This window comes from Rattus rattus, chromosome 3, assembly GCF_011064425.1.
Source record: "Rattus rattus isolate New Zealand chromosome 3, Rrattus_CSIRO_v1, whole genome shotgun sequence".
Taxonomy (NCBI): domain Eukaryota; kingdom Metazoa; phylum Chordata; class Mammalia; order Rodentia; family Muridae; genus Rattus; species Rattus rattus.
Window position 1 is genome coordinate 98297110 of NC_046156.1, and position 21537 is coordinate 98318646.

Sequence of the window (21537 nt, forward strand, 5' to 3'; positions counted from 1 at the left end):
CAATAAAAATGAAAAGAAAGAGTAAAGGTTATTTAATTAAAAATTTTATTAGATTAAAACCTGAAAGCAGCTCACTATTTTTTTTCAATCTACGGAAATTAAAAGCATAAATCTCCAGGTTAAGAATCTAGGAGTTGGCTAAACATTTTTAAGTAATGAGAAAAGTGGTGCATACTTCAAAACATTGGGAGTCATAGATAAAAAGTTTCCTGTCAGAAATAGAATGAGGTAAAGCTTGAGAAAAAGCCAAAGCACGGACGGCCTCTGGCTCTCAGATGAACATTCTAATCATGCTGTTCTAAACAGATGATTGGATGTATGCAGAATTTAGAGTGATTAATACAGTATGCATTCTAGACCACTATCTGCCCATCAAAAGCAGATTTAAGATTGTTATGGGATACTGGGTTAGAAATGAGTAAGGGTAGAGTCCAGGAACCTAGGTACAAAGTTTCTAGTGAGATGACAGCAGAGATAATGGCGTATCAGCTAGACTGTACCTCTGGAAAGGATGGGCAGGCTACTACTGCTGGCTCAATGGTTCAAAGGTGTGTGTGTGTGTGTGCATTTGGTGTGTTTTCTGTGTGCATTAAGGCACCTGTAATATTCTTCAATTTTATGCATTCCAGAATGCATGTTTTTATACCATTGACTTATTTTGTATATACATTGGCTTTTAGATTTTAACGTTTAAAATAATATTTCTTTAAATAGAAAATATGAGAGCCATCTATTTCAGCTAGTAATTTGCAAATTTATAATCGACATGCAAATGTCTTTGGCTGGTAATGATTAGCCTGTGTCAAATGAGGTCCAAATGCTGAATTTCTGTGTTGTGTTTGTGTTCTGTGCTTAAGAGTAAAATTAGTGGTTAAAAAAAATGGGGTGGAAGGGTCCAATGCTGGAGAAAACTAAAGTTTAAATTTGATGAATGCATATAAACAGGTTGTAATTGGTCTTTCATGTGTGTGTATACAGGTCACTCTACACACATAGTTCCTGTATGAGGGATACAGAGATGTATTTTACTATATACTAGTTGCTGCTGAACTAACATCATTTCATTGGTTTCTTTCCTGCAGGATAGGTCTGATCATGTCTGTTTAAGGAATGAGGATACTGAAGTTCACATAGCCTGAGTGGTTTGCACGGATAGTTAAAGGATGATTCAGAACCCTGCCCATTTCTTTTTTATAGAGGGCAAGAAGCTGACAATCTACAGGATACCTTAATTAACAAGCTTAAAAATATTTTTACAATAAAGTATGCAAAGTGAGCTTTTCCTACTTTGAGCAGTGATTATATTTTCTTTACCTATTCATCTCCAGTAAATGAAAATGAACAAGGAAAACAAAACTGAAATGAACACACCTATTGCATGAGACACAAACCAGAAAATTAAGAGCAGGGTGTTAAGCTTCTCACTAGGAAAGGAAAAAGGGAAGATCAGGTTGTCAATGTCTCTCAAAGCTCCCATTCAGGATGTTTAGAATAGAGCTAGAAGTACAACTTACCGTTCGTTCTATCTATCTATCTATCCATCCATCATATATATATATATATATATATATATATATATATATATATATATGCAGATTGAGATAATCTTTCAGCTTGGATTTTATAATTTAAAAGAGATATGGCATTTTAAATTTGCAATTGAAGTAGTTCTTATAGAACTAGATGATGCTTACCTGAGCCAGGCACAGACACTGTAGGTAGTTATAAAAGTCACAGTTGTTTTATTGTTTTTGTTTTACAATACAGGGTTCCTCTGTGTAGCCCTAGATTTCCTGGAACTAACTCTGTGGCCAGGGCTGTCCTGTCCCCAGTGCTGGAGTTAAAGGCTTGTTCCACAACCATCCAGTATCACTATAATTCATAATTGCCAAACTATGTCTTAAGGCTTTGTAAATTCCTCAAGCAATCCTAATGATGTAAGCATTTTATAATTCCATTACTATTTCATTTAATTAGACAAACCAATTTACCACATTTCCAGTTATTTTTGTGCAACTACTTTAATAAATTCAACAATTCAATGGGAGTTTGGACTAATAATAAACATATAACCAAGAACTAATTGTAAGCACAGGTATTAAGAAAGTTTGCCCTATGTTACTTTAGAAATGTTTACAAGATCCTGTTTAGTCAAAAAAGATTAATGAAAATAAATTATGCATTTGAAGCATTCACATACTGAACTTTTTGTTTGAGATGACAATTTAAATGATTTGAATACACCTTAGGATTTCTAATGTTTCTGGTGACTGGCAATATGTCTTTATTGAAAAGGGCAGAACACTTGAAATATTAAAGAAACTATATCCTTGATGCCAGGGAAGAAACCACCAGCCATACTTATGTGGTTTTAACTCACTGCCATCCGAGATATTACCATGTGCGTGTTATAATGTTTTCAATTAAAATTTTCTCACGGACTAAGGCTGGTCGTGACTGCCTCCAATGTTATTTTGTTAATTAAAACAAACCTTGTGAGCCGCATATGCCTAAGGAAAAGAGAGATAACGTCAACTGGCATCATACCTGAGGATCTTTGGGAATTTCTAGCATGGGATTTGCTGCTCCTACCTAACCACCTCATGGAGTAGTCTGGGAGGCGAGTTCAAGAACTAGCTTGGCTGTGAGGCTCCCAGTTTGACAGCATCTATTTTAAGCCGCGCCCGTACGTGCAGGTGTCAGCCTCTCCCGGGGCAGTGGAAAGAGCCTGGCGACATTGCGCCTTTCTCCAGACCCCCGCAGCGAGGTGGGGCCGCGGGTCCAAGGAGAGTGAGGTGGGGAAAGGCGGCCCGGAGCAGGTGGCCCTCCACTCCCCGCACGTGGCCCGCTCGGCGAGGCCGAGGAGGATGCGGAGAGGACCCGCAAGCTGTGTCCTTCCTCTCACGACTCCTCCCCGCGCACCTGCTCACCTGTCGGTCCGATCCCAGGGCGTGGGGGAGGGACGAGGGGTGAGGGATGCGGAGGAGGAGCGCCGGGAGAAAGAGGGGGTGCAGCGAGGACTCCGCCCCCCCCCGATGCTGCGCGCAGGCGCAGTGGCCGCTACCGCAGGCAGGGGGCGGCAACATGGCGGAGTGAGCGGCGGCGTCGGGGCTTCACAACAACAGCGGCGCCGGTGGCAGCGGCCCGAGCTTTGGCCCCCGGCGAAGGGCGGAGGGCTGTGCGAGACGAGGCAGCATCCTCGCGGGGGCCGGGCCGGTGGTAGCGAGCCGCGGAGAACCGTGCGAAGAGCTCCGAAGCGATCTGCGAGGAGATCCGTGAGGCAAGCGCTGAGGCGGACCGTGAGAGCGGTGGGGAGACAGCTGCGGCAGTCTGTGAGGAGACCAGTGAGGAGACCTCTGAAGCGACCCTTGAGGCTATCCCCGGAGGCGATCGGCGAGTCGCCCCGCACGGCCGCCGGGCCCGGCTGAGGCGCGGACCGGAGCGGGCCCCCAGCGCCGCGGCGCTGGTGGATGCTGGGGCTGCGAGGCGCCGGCCGGGGGGCGGGGGCCGCGGCGGGGATAACGGAACCGGCGGAGGCGGCGCGGCGGCGCTGCACAGCTCCTCAGCAGCGGGGCGGATGGCGAGCGACAAGCCGGGCCCGGGGCTCGAGCCTCAGCCCGTCGCGCTCCTGGCCGTCGGGGCCAGCGGCAGTGGAAGCGGCGGAGGCGCCATGGGGGAGCCTCGGGGGGCGGCCGGCTCTGGCTCCGGCTCCGTGGTGCTGCCCGCGGGGATGATCAACCCTTCGGTGCCGATCCGCAACATCCGTATGAAATTCGCCGTTCTGATCGGACTCATACAGGTCGGCGAGGTCAGCAACAGGGACATCGTGGAGACCGTGCTCAACCTGGTAAGGGCCCCCCGGGTATCCGCGCCCTGCCTCCCTGTGTCCCTCAGCCTACAGCCCACCCCGCCCGCCTGCCGGCCCGCCCGCGCGCAGCCACGGCCGCGCCACCTCCCTTCTGTCACCCGCGCGGTGCCCAACTCAACCCGGCACTTCCGACGCCGAGTGATCGGTCATTAGGGCCTGGGCCGTGAGTGGAGGGGTGAGGCGGCCCTCAGGTCCTCTGGGAGCTTTTCCTCCCTATCTCTTAGTTGTCCATGCTGTGGCTTTGAGAGGGTGACAGCCCGGCCCCTAGAGCCCGAGCCTCCCCAGCCCCCCAGCCCCCACCCCCGTGCTCCTGAAATGTGAGAAGCGCACCGGTTCCAACTTGAGCAGCTGGGGTGCTGGGTTTTCCAGGGAGGAGGACCGATGATGCAGATTTTGCATCTATCTTTAAATACATTCCGCGGCAGTGATGGAGAGTGTTGTGCCTGTACTCACCCCTACCCCCATCTCTAGGCAACCCTCACCTCTTTGTAGTATCGCTCCAGTTATGCTGGTCTCTTACCTTTGGGGGTGTGGGGCGCAGAAGGTGTTAAAATGTAAGGGACACCGGATCATACAGGTTGGTTTCTATGGTTGCGTGGCTTGTGGATAAAGACCAGAAGAAAGATTTCAAAGGCAGCCTAAGGTTTTGGCTCCTTTGGTGGTAAGAGAGTTACTGCAGAAGTGTGTATGACTTCATGTTTTGCGCTATCTACAGAAAGCCTAAGCAGTGTTGAGGATGACTTGGTCCAACATAAAGAGAGGAAGAGCCGAAATAGAGCAGAATTGAGACCAGGTCATGGCTTTTGCGCTTTGTAAATGCATTTCTTTTGTTTTTGTTTTTGCTTTTCTACAGCAAAGCTTTTATAAACGGTTTCCTCTGCAATATCTAGCCTTTGACATTCAGTAAGGTTGGGTTTTGGAAGGTGTGAGTCAGGAGCAGTCAGTTGACCATTGTATTCGGTGTGAAGTCGCAGGGATAGAAAGAAAAATGCTTGCTGGGGATTTCTGTAACACCCGTGAAGTCTGAATTTTCAGTGAAGCAATTATTTTTGTTTGCTACATAGGAAAATTGAAAGGAAAGTGCTGCTATGGCAGTGGGACCCTGAGATGTGGATTGGATAATGTCTGTTGTTCTGAACCTTTGAAATTCAGGGAAAAGTTGAAGTACTTTTTGTTTTCTTTTTGCTAGTGTGTCAACTCAAAGACAGGTCATCTGTCTTCTCTCTATGTATTGCTGCTTGAATGCAAAACACCTTGTTTTACTTTTGTGTACCCTTCAAATAAATCTCCACAAAAGTCAGTGTAAGTTTATGAGATTGTCATCCCATAGGTGTAACCAGTTCTTTTTAAAACACTAATAGGTTTTTTTGAGGGGTGGGGGTGGGGGCTGCTGGGTAGTTTTACCTTGCTTCTAAAAGGTAATTACTTTTATTGCTCCTTTTTCTTCTTAGAAGAAAAGCTAGATAATCTCAAGAAACAATATTAATATATTAGCTGCTACTCAATTTATGTATATTTAAAGAACACAGACATTTTAAGTTTTTCCATTTTTCTGAGGCCAATAGGATTTGTTAGTTTAGATGATATGATAATGGTATTTGTATGCTTACTTGTATGCGTCGTGTAGCCTGATAAGAGGCAGTAGGACTCTCACAAGCTGGAGACTGATTTGAATGTGGAACTAGTGTAGACTCTGCAAGCAACAGCCATGCCTGCTGGATCAGTGCTTAACAGATGGGGTTCTTTAGATACACAGTAGACTAAAAAAGGAAGTGAAGCAGTTTTTCTTGTGCTAAAAAGAAATTTAACTCTTCAGTGCAATGAAATATGCCATGAAAGATGCAAAGATTTTTCTTTTTCTTTTTAGGTATTTACTCTTAGCTTATAGACATTAGAAATAGTGTGATACCAAATCTCACACACCTTAACTCCCCAGATTGATTTTTGGAATAGAAATATTAGGTGTAAATTCTCCTTGCATGGATTTAAGGGCTACAATTTATTTTAAGATGGGAACTTTTGGGATAAAGAGTAGATGGCAAAATGTGTTGCTGGCTGTATTGTAGTTCCTGATTTAGCCCTATGAGGAGTAGGTTTTGAATTATAGGTTTAAACTTTATTGCTCAAAGATAGTCAAAATTGAAATTATGGAATTTCAAGTTGATTCTGAAACGTATATTTGGCATTACAATAATTATCAAGGTTTCACTTTTATTTAAGAAGTACACATAGCCAGTATAATTCATTTAGAGTACTGAGTGACTTGTTAGAGGTTGGAAGCCATTAATATTTCCAAAATGAATCTCTTCTATTTTCAGTTTTAATTTAAAACGTGAAAGAATAATTAGGTGGAAACACTGAAGTATCTCTTACATTGCCCTGTGACAGAAAAAAGGAGGGGCACTAAGGAAACTTTAAGTTTTGACAATACTTTTGGCATAGTCACCTTTGACAAAATATTTGTTTTTCCTGTTCATTCTTTCTGTATAATGAGAAAATATGAAAATACTAATATTTGGTTCTCAGATGCTGTCTCATATTTGCCTTATATGAGAAAAATTGCCCAGTTAAAGTTTAAGTGTGTAATAAGATGTAGAAGCTCATCATAGCTCTGCTTAGAGTTTTTCTGCTCTTTATTAAGGCAGAGGGCCGCTCTCCTGGTCAGGTGAGTTGTTGTGAAGAATCACAATGGACTAGATAAAGTGAATGATGTCGTTGTAGGTGCTTACATTGTTTCTCGTGGCATGGAGGTGACGGAAAACATTCAAAGATGAGGCTGAGCTATCAGCAGACGATCCAGTTAGTTTGAAAATAAGGTTACAAGGAGAGTATGTGGTCTAGATTTTTCCTGTGGATCTACCAGTGATAGGAACCAGTTGTCAAAGAGCTTTGGCTTCAGGAGGAGTATGTAAATGTGGCTTCCTAAGAGAGTTTATGTTGAAGAGTTTTATGGTTAGTTTTCTCTTGTAAAGCAGGCCTACTTGGTCTATTGTTTCCTTTGTAGACATACATGACACTTATTTATAGAAAGTCTCTACTTCCTTCAGATGAATGCTGTGTACACATTATGTCTTATCTTTGTTTAGAACACGGAAGTTTGTTTTTAACAAATGGTTTTAGAAAAGATAAATGGAGAATTAATATTTTATGAAATAATTTCAGTAGTGCTTTTACATTTGCTTTAGGTAGTATAATTTTTAATTATAATTATAGAATTCAACCATAGTCTTGTAGATTTGTTTCATGCATTATTTAATTCAATTTTTGTCATGAGTTTATAAATTATTTTAATTAATTACTATGAGATGTATCATTTTTGTCTTTAGTTGTAAGAGTAATATTTCTACTTTATAAAAAATATAAGTGATAAAACTGTTTAGTATATTAAAAGATGCAACTAAATGTATGAGGGCATTTACACTATTAAATTTCTTTTGGTTTGGAGATCATGGTAGTTTTGTGAGAAGGGGAAATTTTGTTATTTTTTGTTCTAAACAGTGATTATAATTTTTCTTCCTTAAGACTGTATTCATTTGCAAGTTGATAATCAGAATAATTTATATTTTACTGATATAGTTTTATAAACCAAATATATATAAATTGAATTTATTAACAATATACAATTGTTACTGGAAAAAAGTCATGAATTTGAACGGGAGCAGGCAGGAATATATGGGATGGCTTGGAAGGAGAAAAGGGGAGGGAGAAACATTGAAGTTAAATTACTATCGCAAAAATAAATGACAAAAATAAATCACAATACTGTCTTAGATAAATTCATGAAAATATTTAATTGTAATGAAATCATATTTATTTATATTAAAAGGATCTCTTGCATGTTACTATATTGACATATGAGCTTATCTAAAGTAGCTTATGTATTTATTACTGCTATTTAGTATGGAAAGCTAAATATATGAATAGTATAAGTTTTGTTATCTTAAGGAGCTTGAGGATATATGTATCATATAATAATACTAAAAATAGTCATTTAATGACACTAAAGCAACAAATATCATGTAGTTTTGTAATTTTAAGTGAATACTTAGTTTATACATGTTTTTGGTACATGTTTAGGCCATTGATTGAAAATGTCACAAGGCTCTTTCTTGACTCTTGCTAACATAGTAGATTTCACAGTCCAGCTCCATTTTGTTTCTCAGGGTATTGGTATCACATTGATTAGTATGAACATTTTTGTTTATTTAGAATGTTGTGAATCCAGTGCAACTTTTCCCCATATTACGCCTATACTATGCTTCATATAGTCTGTACAGTTGACCCACTCTTGTGTACCACATACCAATCACTCTTGGTATCACAATTATTTATTTGTGTTGCACCTTCTAGCTCTGAATTTCATAAGAACAGGATATAATCTTTTGCATATTTATTTTTGTGTTCCGTGCCCTTTAGTAGTTAAATGCATTTTGAATATGCAGGATACTATTAGAGGGCAGTAGTAATTAGGACTAGCTCTGAAAGAACATACTGAGTTAGTGTCCCATGTAGTCTAAATGTAACCTTGTAAAATGCAAAACAAAAAAAATCTAGTGTAATCTAGATAATCCAAAAGATATATGAATCGGATATTTTCCTATACAAGTATGTTGAATATGTATATGTTAGCTGTTAGGCATTATTGCATGCATAAATGTTATTTTTAAATCTAAGGATTTCTTTTAGAGGGTCTCACAGTGTATACCTGGTGTGCTTAGACCAGGGTAGCCTATAGTTCAGAGGGATTGACTAAATGTGAGTTCAAGAGAACTAAATGTCTTCTTGATTTGATATCCATGCTTCTGTACCTGTCATGATGATTTCCTTAGTTAGCTTTACTTGTCAGCTTGACACAGCCTGGAGTTCTCTTGAAAGGAAAGCCTTGAGAGAGGAATTACCTAGATCAGCTTGGCTTGTGGGCATAATTCTGCGGGAGTGTAAAGTGATGGAAGGGGGCATCCACTGATGGCGGCACCATTCCTTGGATAGAATGTCCTGGGCTAGCTATCCATAGGCTTTGAAAGCAAGCCAGTAAGTAACATCCCATCACCGTTGATGCATGGTGGCGGTGTATTCCTTTAATCCCAGCACTCAGTAGGCAGAGACTTATGGTCTCTGTGAGTTCAAGGCCAGCCTGGTCTACAAAGTAAATTCCAGGACAGCCAGAGTCACACAGTGAAATCTTATCTGGAAATGGCATGCATGCACACACTCAAAACCTATCAAACAAACAAACAAACAAACAAACAAACAAACAAACAATTCCCTCATGGTCTTTGCTTCAAGATTCTGCTTCAGTTCCTGCTCTGACTTCCCTCAAGGATGAACTGTGATCTGTAAAATGAAATAAACCTTTCCTCCCCTAAGTTGTTTTGGTCTTGGTGTTTAGCAGCAACAGAATGTAACTAGAACACTGTTAAGGCTCTGTTAACATCTATTAGCATTGTTACTAGTTTGAATCCATTGGAGTCCCGGTTGGAGTGCAGTTTTGTCAGTTGGGAATGGAAAGACTTCCTCTGCTAGCACAGAATTATTATTTGAATTTAGACCTTGTAAGATACAGAGTTTACAAAATGAACTGGAGTGTGAGGCAACGAAGGCACTGCCTTCCTTTGCAAATTCTTTTATTGATTGTAAAGTAGTTGTCACTTTGTCACCCAGTTACCTTGACAATGCAGCTATTTAGGCTGGAACTGAGGGATAGTGGAGTCTTTTTGGATACCTTGGGACACCTTACAGTGTTTTTTTTTTAAATAGAACAACTTGCTGTGGTCTAAACTTGATGCTTGAGAGCAAAGAAGAAAAGAAAATATAGTCTCTTCTGCAGTAGCTGCCTCCTAAGATAGAAGAACATCAAAATATCAAGAGCTTTGTAGGTTAAAAAGCCATTAATTTTACATTATGCTAAGTTGAAAAGAAGAAAGGCAGACATTTAAATGAAAAACTTTCCATTTTAAGTTTCATCCAAGTACTTCATGCAGTGTACTCTAGCTTCCAGATACAGGTCACAGTGAATCCAGTTTAAGGGACGTTTAGTGAGGATGCGCCAAAGTGGCAGAGCAACTGTGCTCCTCAGCCTTAGCACTTGGTTACCGTGGGGCAGGGGAGGTACTGAGATGAGGGCTAAGGCAAGGCCTCATTCTGTAAAACTGAAACTGAAAAGCTGAACTTCAATTAGTATTGTCTATCTCAGTAAGACCTATTGTTTTGGATACTAATTCAGGGTCTCAACTGAAGTGCACAACTGAAAATTCAGTAAGATTTTAGGGAAGCTGTACTTCCAGAAAATTCTCAGCCTGATCAAAAAGCCCATGTTCTTCTTCTTTCTTTTTTTTCTTCTTTCTTTTTTCTTTTTGCCAGTCAGCTCTTTATTATTCATGTTTCTGTTAGAACACATCTGCACATAAAAGCACACTTTAATGTCATAGTAGTAGTAGCTGAAATTTTATCTGATGAAACAGTGGAAATCAGTCTGGGATGACTGATGGAGCAGAGATAATTGGCCATTCATACAGGAAAGAGCAATTGAAGAAAATATTCTCTCTTCAATTCTTTTAATTTAGATACAATATCCAGAAGCTGAATGGGTTATATTCTAATGATTACACTTTTATTGAAAACAGACTGTTTGCTCACATAATATATCCTGATTATGCTTTCCCTCCCTTTATTCCTCTCAGTTCCTTCCCTTATCCCCTCCCATCTGGATCCACTCCCTTTCTATCTCTCATTAGAAAACAGACTTCTAAGGGATAATAATAAAATAAAATATAGGATAAAACAAAACTAACACTTTGGAATTGGATGAAACAAACAAAAGGAGATGATCCCAAGAGACGGCATAAGAAACAGTCCCACTCATTCCTACAGTCAAGAATCCTACACAACAAAAAAAGAAAAGAAAACAAAACAAAACACCACTAAAGTGGAAGCCATAAAACATACTCAAAGAACCTGCTGTAGATCTATACAGGCCTTATGCATGCTGCCTCAGTCTGTGAGAGTTCATATGTTCCTTAGTCATGTTGATTTGGAGGGCCTGGCTTTCTAGGTGTCCTCCATCCCTTCTGATTCTCACACCCTTTCTCTTCTTCAGGGTTCCTTGAACCCCAAGAGGAAGAATTTAATTGAGATATTCCTTTTAGGGCTGAGTGTTCCAAGGTCTCTTAGTTTCTGCATTATGTCTATCTGTGGGTCTTGGTATTTGTTCTCATCTACTTCAGGAGGAAACCTCTTTGATGATGGCTCAGCCTGGCACTGATCTATGAGTGTAGCAGAATGTCATTAGGAGCCCTTCCTCCCCTCCCTTCCCTCCCCTCCCTCCCTCCCTCCCTCCTTCCCTCCTTCCCTCCCTCCCTCCCTCCCTCCCTCCTTTCCTTCTTTCCAGAACATTAGTATTTAGTTTTCTCCTAGGTCCCTGGATTAGCTAGTCTTAGGTTCTTGGTCACCCAAGCAGTGTTGAATATAAGTTCCATCTCATGGAGTGGCCCTTAGTCAAATCAGATATTGGTTGGTGACTCTCACAAGCTTTGGCCCCAGCATATCTTGAAGGTTTTGTCAATCTTCAGGTTTGTGGCTGGGTTGGTGTTTATGTTTCTCTTTTGGTAGCATGCAGAGTACCTTCCTGTAGCAAAGATACTAGCACGTAAGGTGAGAATGGAAACAACTCTATGAAGCCCTATGTAGGCTCTTGCACCATTTCTCCATGTTCAGTGACTGTATAGGTGTGGTCTTCAGCAATGGGGCCTTGGTGTCTGTTTGTGAAGAACAACCTTTAGTCTTGCTGACAGCATTTTTTAGGGATTTTCATTGGACCCCTTTGACCAACAGCTCAATTAGATACAACCCAATTTTTATACTGGAAGATTCATTTGGTGACATGAGATGGCCAGTTGGGACTCTGTCACAGTTCTATCAGTTCTATTGCATATAATGTAAATTAGAAGCTTCTACTGTATTTGGTTTCTGTTTTACTCTTCAAATGGCCTTTATTTTTAGCTGTTTCTTCCCAAATTCCCTCTCTTCTCTTTCTCCCTTCCCCTCCCCACTTCATCCTCTTATTCTAGACCCCCATCTAGATGAAAATATCTTTATTTTCATCTCCTATTGAGGTTTCTTTATTCACCCTAGTTCCTTATTTTCTATATTACATAATACATTGTGTAAATGTATTATTTTTTATTCATTCTTCTGTTGAGGGATATTTAGGTTGTTTCCAATTTCTGGTGAATTAGATCAGCAGTGAACATGATTGAACAAGTGTCTTTGGTGGGATGAAGTGTTCTTTGGCTATATGCACAAGAATGGTATAGCTGAATCTTGAGGTAGATTGATTCCCATTTTCCCAAGAAACCATTACACTGATTTCCATAGTGGCCTTATGAGTTTGCATTCCTACAAGCAGTGGATAAATGTTCCTCTTATTCCTTGACAGTATGAACTCTCACTTGTTTTATTGATCTTAGCCATTCTGACAGGTATAAGATGAAATCTCAAAGTAGTTTTGATTTGCATTTCTCTGATGGCTAAAGATGTTGAACATAGTGTTTCTCAGTCATTGGAGTTTCTGTATTGAGAATTCTCTGTTTAGATCTGTATCCATTTTAAAATTGGGTTATTTGTTTTCTTGATATCTAGTTTTCGAGTTCTTTCTATATTTTGGATATTAGCCCTCTACTGCATGTGGAGTTGGTAAAAATCTCCCATTCTGTAGACTGCAGCTTTGTCTGAATGATGATGTCCTTTTGCAGTGCAGAAGCTTTTCAGTTTATTGAGGTCCCATTTATTAATTGTTAATGAAGAGAAAGTATTTTTCTGTGCCAAATAGTTTAAGGCTATTCCCCACTTTCTCTTCTGTCAGGCTCAGTATATCTGGCTTTATGATGAGGTCTTTGATTCATTTGAAGTTGTTTTGTGAAGCGTGTTAAGTATGGATCTATTTGGATTCTTCTATGTACAACTGTACAGTTTGATGTGAATCATTTGTTGAAGATGTTCTCTTTTTTCCCAGTGTATATGTCTGGTCTCTTTATAAAAATCAGGTGTCCTTCGGTGTGTGGATTTATGTCTGGGTCTTCAGTTCTGTTCCATTGATCAGTGTGCCTAGTTTGTACCAATATCATGCATTTTTATTACTGTAACTCCATAGTACATCCTGAAGTTGAATGTGGTGATACCTTTTTCTGATCTTTCATCATTCAGGATTATTTAACTATCCAGAAGTTTCTTTAGGCAGTTCTCATTCTAGGCCTTGAGACATCTCAGAAGAAATAGGCTGCTTAAGTAGTAGACCTCCTAGATGGAAAATCTTTGAGGGAAGAAAATGGAAAAGTGAAGTTTTCTGAGGGAGTGAGTAGAAGCTGCCAAAATTAGTTGGCTAAAGAATCCCATTTGCCCAAGATGTGGGATTATGGCTCTTATGATCATGGATATGCCTAGAATTAGGGACTGATTTACAGTCTCTTTGGTTAAGTGACAATAGTCACATTTTTTGTCTGTTTGTGTACCAGGTCATTATGTATATGTTTGTGTATTTTTAAACTATGGCATATTAATTATATGGGGGAATGTTTGAATTTTAAATTTCTTATGTAATAATATTGTTAGCTTATGAAGTTATGACCAAGAAGGATATATGTTTTGAGGGGGCCAAGAATAATGCTTGTAATTTTAAAATTAGACTGTAGTAACTTGGCATTATCCTTTTTAAAAATTAATTTCCACTTTATGGTGAAAAGGTGGTGAGCACATTGTCTGTTTCAGATAAAGACAGTAAAAATATTGCTATCAAAAAAGTTCTGTCTGGGGGTTGGGGATTTAGCTCAGTGGTAGAGCGCTTAGCGCAAGGCCCTGGGTTCGGTCCCCAGCTCCGAAAAAAGAAAAAAGGAAAAAAAAGTTATGTCTGTCTGTCTGCCTGTATGTCTGTCTGTATGTATGTGAATAATGTGATCTAAGTGTTTCCAATTGTTTCAGGCTTTGGCTGTGCAGCATCTGGTCTCTTTTGTGGTTTACAGTTTAAGATTTCCTGATACACATTTTAGGAACCATTTTCTCATTTTTGTACTTTGGGGTTTCCTTGGACCATATACAAAAACGGGCAAATGATTCTTCAGCAACAGAAACTGTTTACAAAATGCAGCTGTACTTTTTAAACAGTTTGATAACTTATTTTTATTCAGATGCAGAAATTTTCAGTGGTGCTGTTAAAAATGTTAAAATGTAAATGTGGAGTTGACCCAGTCGGCCATGTAAAAGGTGACATTTGCTTGATAATGGAGGTGGCACAAAGACACTTGAACCAAGAGGGTGATTGCAGTGGGCATCTTTGGAACACGGAGTCAGTGGGTTATATGTTCAGATAGATGTTTCACTGAATTAAACTAATCCATTTCCTATTTTGCCTGTGCTTTTTTGAGTCCTGTTTCCAATGATTTCATGTCAAAAGAGTCTTAATACTTAAAATTATAAATTGAAAATAATCCTTTAGGGCATTAAGTATTACAGGACAAACAATAGAAGTATGGATTTGTCACAAAGGTCTTGGTGTATTTCAAAAAGGACAAATAAACATTGTTTATTGCTATCAGCATTCACTTTAACTAAACAAGAACATGAGGTAGCAGCAAGAACAAAATGATTATTGTTTGTTAGGGAATGAAACAAAACAATCTCGAGTATTGTTGAACCTGAAAATGTTATAATTCCTTTTAGTAATATTTATCAATAATTTGAGATTCCTGTGTTTAATTCTTAGTTTTTATTTTTTTTTTTTGACATAAGCTGACCTAGAGTTTACTATTTAGAAGGATGACCTTGGATTTCTAACCTGCCTGCTTACACCTTCTTTTGTGTTGGGATTACAGGGGTACTTCACACCCTGAGTATATGGTGCTGAGAACTGAAACAAGGGTTTTATCCATTCTAAGCAAACATTGTACCAATTGAAATCCTTAGCTTAGGAAATTTACCCTTGGACAAGTTAGAGAGTAAATGCAGTTCCATGCTATAAAATAATTAACAGCAATCTAATGATTCAGTAGTAGGAAAAACCTTAATTTTATAGCTATGTTTTAATTATTATACAGTTTACAGTCATAAATTTTCTGCTCTTCTTTTTTATGTTATGCTTCTTTAAAATGGTTATCTGCTTGATTTATGTGCACATAAAATTACATTATTACATGCAAAAAGCGCAGGGCATAGATAATTGTATTTACTTACTTACTGTTGTCCATATTCTTAGTCTGAAAAAAGAGTAACAATTAAAACAGATTAAAAGTATCTGAGTCTGTGAACCTATCAGAAAGGTCTCAGGTACCCACTTCTTATGGCCTTCTGAATCCTGTAATCATTTCAAGTGCAGCCCATGGCACTCTCCCCTCTGCCTCTTCCTCCTTCCTTTACCTCCTTTCCTCTTTCCCTTTCTTTTCTAATATTCTACCTTGAGGAGAGTAGAAACATGGGAACGGGATAAGCATGAAGCGGCACAGTGTTTTGCTATGGACCCTGCTGCATCTGTTCTTGCCTTACTGGTGTACTTACTTGGAGACACAATAGGCATGGCTGATAATCCCAGGCAAATAATACCTCCTTCTGGGAGTTAGAAGATTACTTGAGTAACAAGCCTAAAGGGCAAGTTACAGGATTAAATGCCATTTTATGATCACTTAGTTTTAGAAAATAATTTCAGTGAATATCTTGACTGACATTTACAGTGCAGTTGTTAAAGCAAACTGCATAGTCTAACCCATAGAACACTGTTTCTTTTGTAGATACTGTCCTTTACAGGCAGGTTCAGAGGGTAAGACATCGAAAATGGGAAGCAGTTAGACAAGATTATTTAGAAACTAAATAGCTTTTCTAGACCTAAATCCTTAGATTCTAAAATAAAGGTTCTTCCTCATTATTAAATAAAATATGCTACCTAGAGATTATCCCCCAAACACCATTGTGTAAGGAGATGATATTGAATAGGACTGCTTCCCATTGGTGATTCAAGACAAGTGGAAAAGAAATAAAAATGCATGCAGGATTATTGGATGGATTTACATATAGAATTTACTTAGCAAAATCTATATTGTAAGATATTTTTGAGTTTGAAAATTAATGTTTTATACAGTATATAAGTGTCTTTAATTTTTTTTTTATCTTTTTACTAGGCAAACTGGATCATTTGGATAGTATTGGAACCAGAATTAATGGTACAGATTAATGCAGAGAAATACAGAGAAAAAGTCGCTTGGTGTCTTTCTCGTTGAATATTAGAGGTAGTTTAAGAACTATCAGATGTGCTTGAATATGCATTGAACCACCATACTTACTTGAATGAAAGAAACAATGTAACTTCTCCCCCCCCCCCCGGAGCTGGGGATCGAACCCAGGGCCTTGCGCTTCCTAGGCAAGCGCTCTACCACTGAGCTAAATCCCCAACCCCACAATGTAACTTCTAATTATTATTGTTTCTCTCAGTTTGCTATATATAGGACAATCATTGACACAAAATTTTAATGGGACTATAAATGTTCAGATGTGTCTCCTTTTAACAAGGTCTTTCCTTTGTTTAGGGAATAACTTGTACTTAGAGTTGATGTATAAGCATTTCTACTCTATTGCTTAGCTTTTCAAATTTAGGAGAGGAACTGGCATTTATAAGTTGGGCTTGCTTTCACACTGTTGTTCTTAATGGCCTTTTCCAGCTCTTGGAGTAAGTGGGGATTTATTGTCACACACAGTCTGGCTGAGGTTAAGAGGTTGTCTAAGGTCACAGAACTGCTTAGCTTCAGGGATGATCTTCAAAACTAGATCTTCCATTTCTTAGTCTGCTGTTGCTTAAAATATATAATTTCTTGGATAGTGGTGATGGTATTGCTGTGTGCTAGAAGCATTTATTAAATCTTTGTATATCTATTGAATCATCTTCTTTTGAGATATATAGGCATCAAAAAATATCTTTGTCTTTCCAAGTAAAACTAATTTTTCTGTGTTTATAGAGAATGAATTCTGTTACTGCGAAATAGTTTTTTCATAGTTCAAGAATTTGTTAGTTATTTCTTAAGCAACATGAATTAATGTATGAATAACTATTTATAAGAGTTTACTGTGTTGCATATGACCTGTGACATTATCACTATTGTTCAGCTCTCATATTCCTTCTTTTATGTTTGCCTAAAAAATTTCCGCTTGTGTTTTTAAGACTCAGCTAAAAATTATTAGCTGTTTAAGCAAAATCTTCCCTGGTATCCCCCTAAAACCTTTCCCTCCCATTCAGCCTTCTCCTTTGTTTTGTTTATACTTCAGATTCTTTTTTAAAAATTTTTTTATTTATTTTTACACTTCAGATTTTATTGTCTGCCCCCTTCCCTCCAACTGTGCCACATTCCATACCCTACCCCTCTTCACGAGGATGTTCCCACACTCACCCTACCAGGCCTCTAAACTCCCTGTGGCCTCCAGTCTCTTGAGGCTTAGGTGCATCTTCTCTGACTGAACCCAGACCCAGGAGTCCTCCGCTGTATATGTGTTGGAGGCCTCATTTCAGCTGGTGTATGCTGCCTGGTTAGTGACCCAGTATCTGAGAGATCTCAGGGGATCAAGTTAATTGATACTGCTGGTCCTCCTACAGGTTGCCCTCCTCCTCAGCTTCCTCCAGCTTTTCCCTAACTCAATCACAGGGGTCAGCAGCTTCTGTCCATTGGTTGAGTGTAAATATCTGCATCTGACTCTTTCAGCTGCTTGTAGGGTCTTTCTGAGGACAGTCATGATAGGTCCCTTTTTTATGAGCACTCCTTAGCCTCTGTAATAGTGTCAGGTCTTGGGGCCTCCCCTTGAGCTGGATCCCATTTTGGGCCTGTCACTGGACCTTCTTTTCTCAGACTCTTCTCCTTTTCCATCCCTTCATTTCTTCCAAACAGGAAGAATTATGGGTCAGAGCTTTGGCTATGAGATAGCAACACCCACTCCTCACTTGATGCCCTGTCTTTCTGCTGGAGGTGGACTTAACAAGTTCCCTCTCCCCACTTTAGGGCACTTCATCTAAGACCCCCCCCACTCCTTTGAGTCCTTATAGTCTCTCATTTCCCAGGTCTCACTTGCACATTCTAATTGTTTGTTTACTAGTTGAACTACCTAGAGAATTAGAATTCCTCTCAGGAGGATCAAAGTATTATCTTTCTCACCTTGCTATTTTGAGCACTTAATGCAGAACCTGACATTTTGTGTCTGATGACCCCTCCCCTTTTTGTTCCTGAGTATTTTGTCACCTTTGTTGTAATGCAATAGGTTGGCCTGTTTTGGTCATGTTCTACTTGGGAATGAATATTTTCTTTGTTGTACTTGCTGATTCTTTTGATATCTTTATTGGCCATTTGCTTTAGCATTTCTTTCCTGATTTTTACAAGTAGAAGGATGCTAGTGAATTTAGGTTTATATAAGTGTGGTTCTTGTTTAAAAGAAAGTATTCTGAAAATTTAAGATCCGTAAGGAGCCATGATGTCTCCAGATGTGGTGAATAGTCTGACTACTCTGTTACTTGATTAGATGACAATGTTGGTCAATACACTGACTTTCACAGACTAAGAATTAACCAGTTTTTTTTTACTTTACCCAGTCCAGCATTCTTTTTCTTTGTCTTAATGATTATGGTTCCCTGTGCTTTAGTTTATTTGTGGCTCTGGTTTATAACTTTCAGGTAAAAGCAAATTTGATCAAATACTATAAAATGATTGTTAATTAACTTACTCAGTAATCAAGCTAGTATTGTAGTGGCAGAGTTAAGACATTCATTGGCCATATAAGAACAGTTTTGTGATCTCTGCCTTCAAATAACTCAAAGCTCAGCAGAGGTAATAGAGGGACAAAAAGAAAAAATGGAACAATAAAAAGTAAAATTGCAGAAGTGTAAGTGAGACGCTGTGGGGATTTGTTTTATTTGGAGAGCTCTTCACTCGGTGGGCGATTTGTCAGTTTTTGTCTTGAGCCAGTAACTGTTCCTCAGAAATAAAGTCAAGACTAGAACAGCTAGCTCTCCAAACTTGGAAGTTTGTACAGGGGGCCCTAATCCTAAGTACAGTGTGTTTTTTCTTGAAGAAATAATATTTCTTTATCCTAGTATTAGGTTTTTGGTCTTGCCAAGCTTGCTCACAGGAGGTGGCACTATTTCTTAGGGCCCAGTTTACTACATTATTCAGGAGCTCTGTTTTTGTAGACTGTCTCTGACATGCAGACTCAAGCCAGTAGGAGATTTTATGTATGTTAACTAAGAGATTTTCTGCAAAAAAATCAGTTCATATAGTTACAGAGATGAAGTCCTAGTACATATTTGGTGAAGTTGATATCAGAACAGCTGATGATGTACTTGTTTAAATCTAAAGACTTGAGAACCAGCTAAACTGACAGTGTTAGTTCTATACAGTGACCAAAGAAGACTCGTAGGACCCCATAACCTAGCTCAGATACTTGGGAGTCAACTAGTGAATGGGCCAGGCTTTTTGTTATATTTAGTCTTTTAACTCAGCCATTAGTTAACTATGTTGGGGAGAATAAGTTGCTTTGCTCATTCTTTTGATTCTTATGTTAATCTCGTCTGGAAGCATAGTAGCAGACATGTATCTGAGCATCCCAGGGTTCAGTCTAGTTGACAGATAGATGCGTCCTCACAGGGGATGCATCCTTTCCCTAGCCACCCTTTCCTCCTCCACCTCCTCTTTTGTCAAAAGATATATTTTGTTATAATCATTCAGAGTAATTACATATTCTTGTACTTAATAAGCATTCAATAAATACTGGATAAATGATGTATACAATAAAGGTATGATGCTATTGAAAATAATAACTATAATTTTGAGTATGTCATAATCCTGAGATTAAAATGAATAGATAAAAATTGACACATTTTATGCCCTCCAATTTCCTGGCAACTGCATTCTACTTTCTCTCAAAGTGAATTTGACTATTTTATATTAAGAGGAAAGACTTAATGGTTGTTATTTTGTGTCTGCCTTATTTCCTTTATCATAATGTCTCCAATGAGTCAGACAGAGGTTGTGATCCCAACAGTGTCTATTAGCAGTACAGATGAGATACTGTGTCTATATTTGTGTGTGTTGTGTCTGAGAGGCATGATCTACTCAGTGTTCTAAAAGAGACAGAAATGGGCTGTCAGAGAAAGTAATTTCTATAGATTCTTTGTTTTGTAAATATTATGTGTAATAGGTATATGGACCATAGTCATCTTTCTTTAAAATTATTTTTCTTCATTTTTCTCCCACATATAGATGTTTTTGATTGTATTATTTTGGAACTTCTCCATATAACCCAAACCAGCCCTAACCTTTGTATTCATAGTATTTCTTTGTCTTTCTATCTTACAAAGCTTAAAATAATTACAGTGACAAGGTAGTCCCAAAGGGATGGGGGAAGTGAAAACTGAACAAGAAAGCCATGATTCTCCTGAGTAGGCACAGAGGGGAGAAAGACCAGCAACTTTTTCATATTAATTACTTTTATCTTGTTACCTAAAACACTAAGGGTTACAGCAGTCAGTTTCTCATAGGTTGTTACACATAGTAATTTCAGTTCCTTATTGAATATTCAACTCATCATTCTTCTGAACTAAACGCCCTGCAATCCACTGTGTGAGTTAGAAACTGATAGTGTACTTATATTCAATAGTCTACTTTAAAACTAAACAATAAGAAAAATTATTTAAAAAAAATTAAGTTTATTTTACAAGCTACTAGAAAGCACGGTCTATACACATTTGAACTTATTTTTATATAACACAATTTTTGAAGATGGATCATTCTTTTAAAAAGTACATTTTAAAATTTGTCTGTGTGTGTGTGGAGGAGGCGGAGTTATATGTATGCGAGTCTTGACAGATTTCAGAAGCCTGTGTTTTCTCTCCTTCCCCTGTTGGTCTGCAGCCAATTCCATTGGTAGGCTTTATATCTGGAAGCTTGGAAAGACAAATCTATCTTACGTGTCATAGATCACAACTGTCACAGAGTCACCCTTTACCTTTGGAGTAGAAAAGTTTTCCTATCAAAATCAATTAAAGGCTGCTCATCAGTGGCAGACTGAGTATCTCACGTTCTGATTGGAGGAAGTAATACGATCTTGCTGAGCCTTGTACTGATTATAGGCATGGTACATGGTAAGCACTTGCTAACCGTTAGCCAGCTTATAGAATAGTAGATCAGGTTTGAAGAGATAGCTTCATAGCCATGATGAAGCTATATTTACTCATGAGTACAGTTTTGGTTGAAATACATAGGATTGGAGTTAAGGTTTTGGTTTTGTTAGTACTGCTCCTTCACTGATTGTGAAAGTAGGAGCTAGAACCTTGAACATTTGTGAACAAAGAAAAGAGGGAATGAACTGAGAACTTAAAAGATATTTTGATTTCTGAAAAACAGTAATATAAGTTTAATTTTTTTCTTAGCTGGTTTGGTGAGATTACTATTTTGTCAACTACTTTTTTTTCTATAAGAAAACCTTATCCCCTCATCCTCTCTTCAAGGACAGATTTTTTTCTTCAAATTGCAATCACTCAGTTATTTGTCTGTCATCACTGTTGTTGTTTTCTGTTACCAGACTGGCTTTGTACTCACAGAGTTCTTCCTGCCATGGCATCTTGAGCGCTGAGATTAAAGCTGTGCCCCACCATACCT

At 38.9% G+C, this 21537-nt stretch overlaps 1 protein-coding gene across 1 annotated transcript in view; it reads left to right on the forward strand.

Moving 5' to 3' along the window:
- Nucleotides 1-3474: 3474 nt before the first annotated feature.
- The window catches only part of Nbea (neurobeachin), a 532117-nt gene continuing 514054 nt past the window's right edge, over nt 3475-21537 (forward strand). The window contains exon 1 of the mRNA XM_032898369.1: nt 3475-3847. Coding sequence (XP_032754260.1) covers nt 3578-3847 — 270 coding nt within the window. The 5' untranslated portion in view covers nt 3475-3577. The remainder of the gene's footprint in view (nt 3848-21537) is intronic.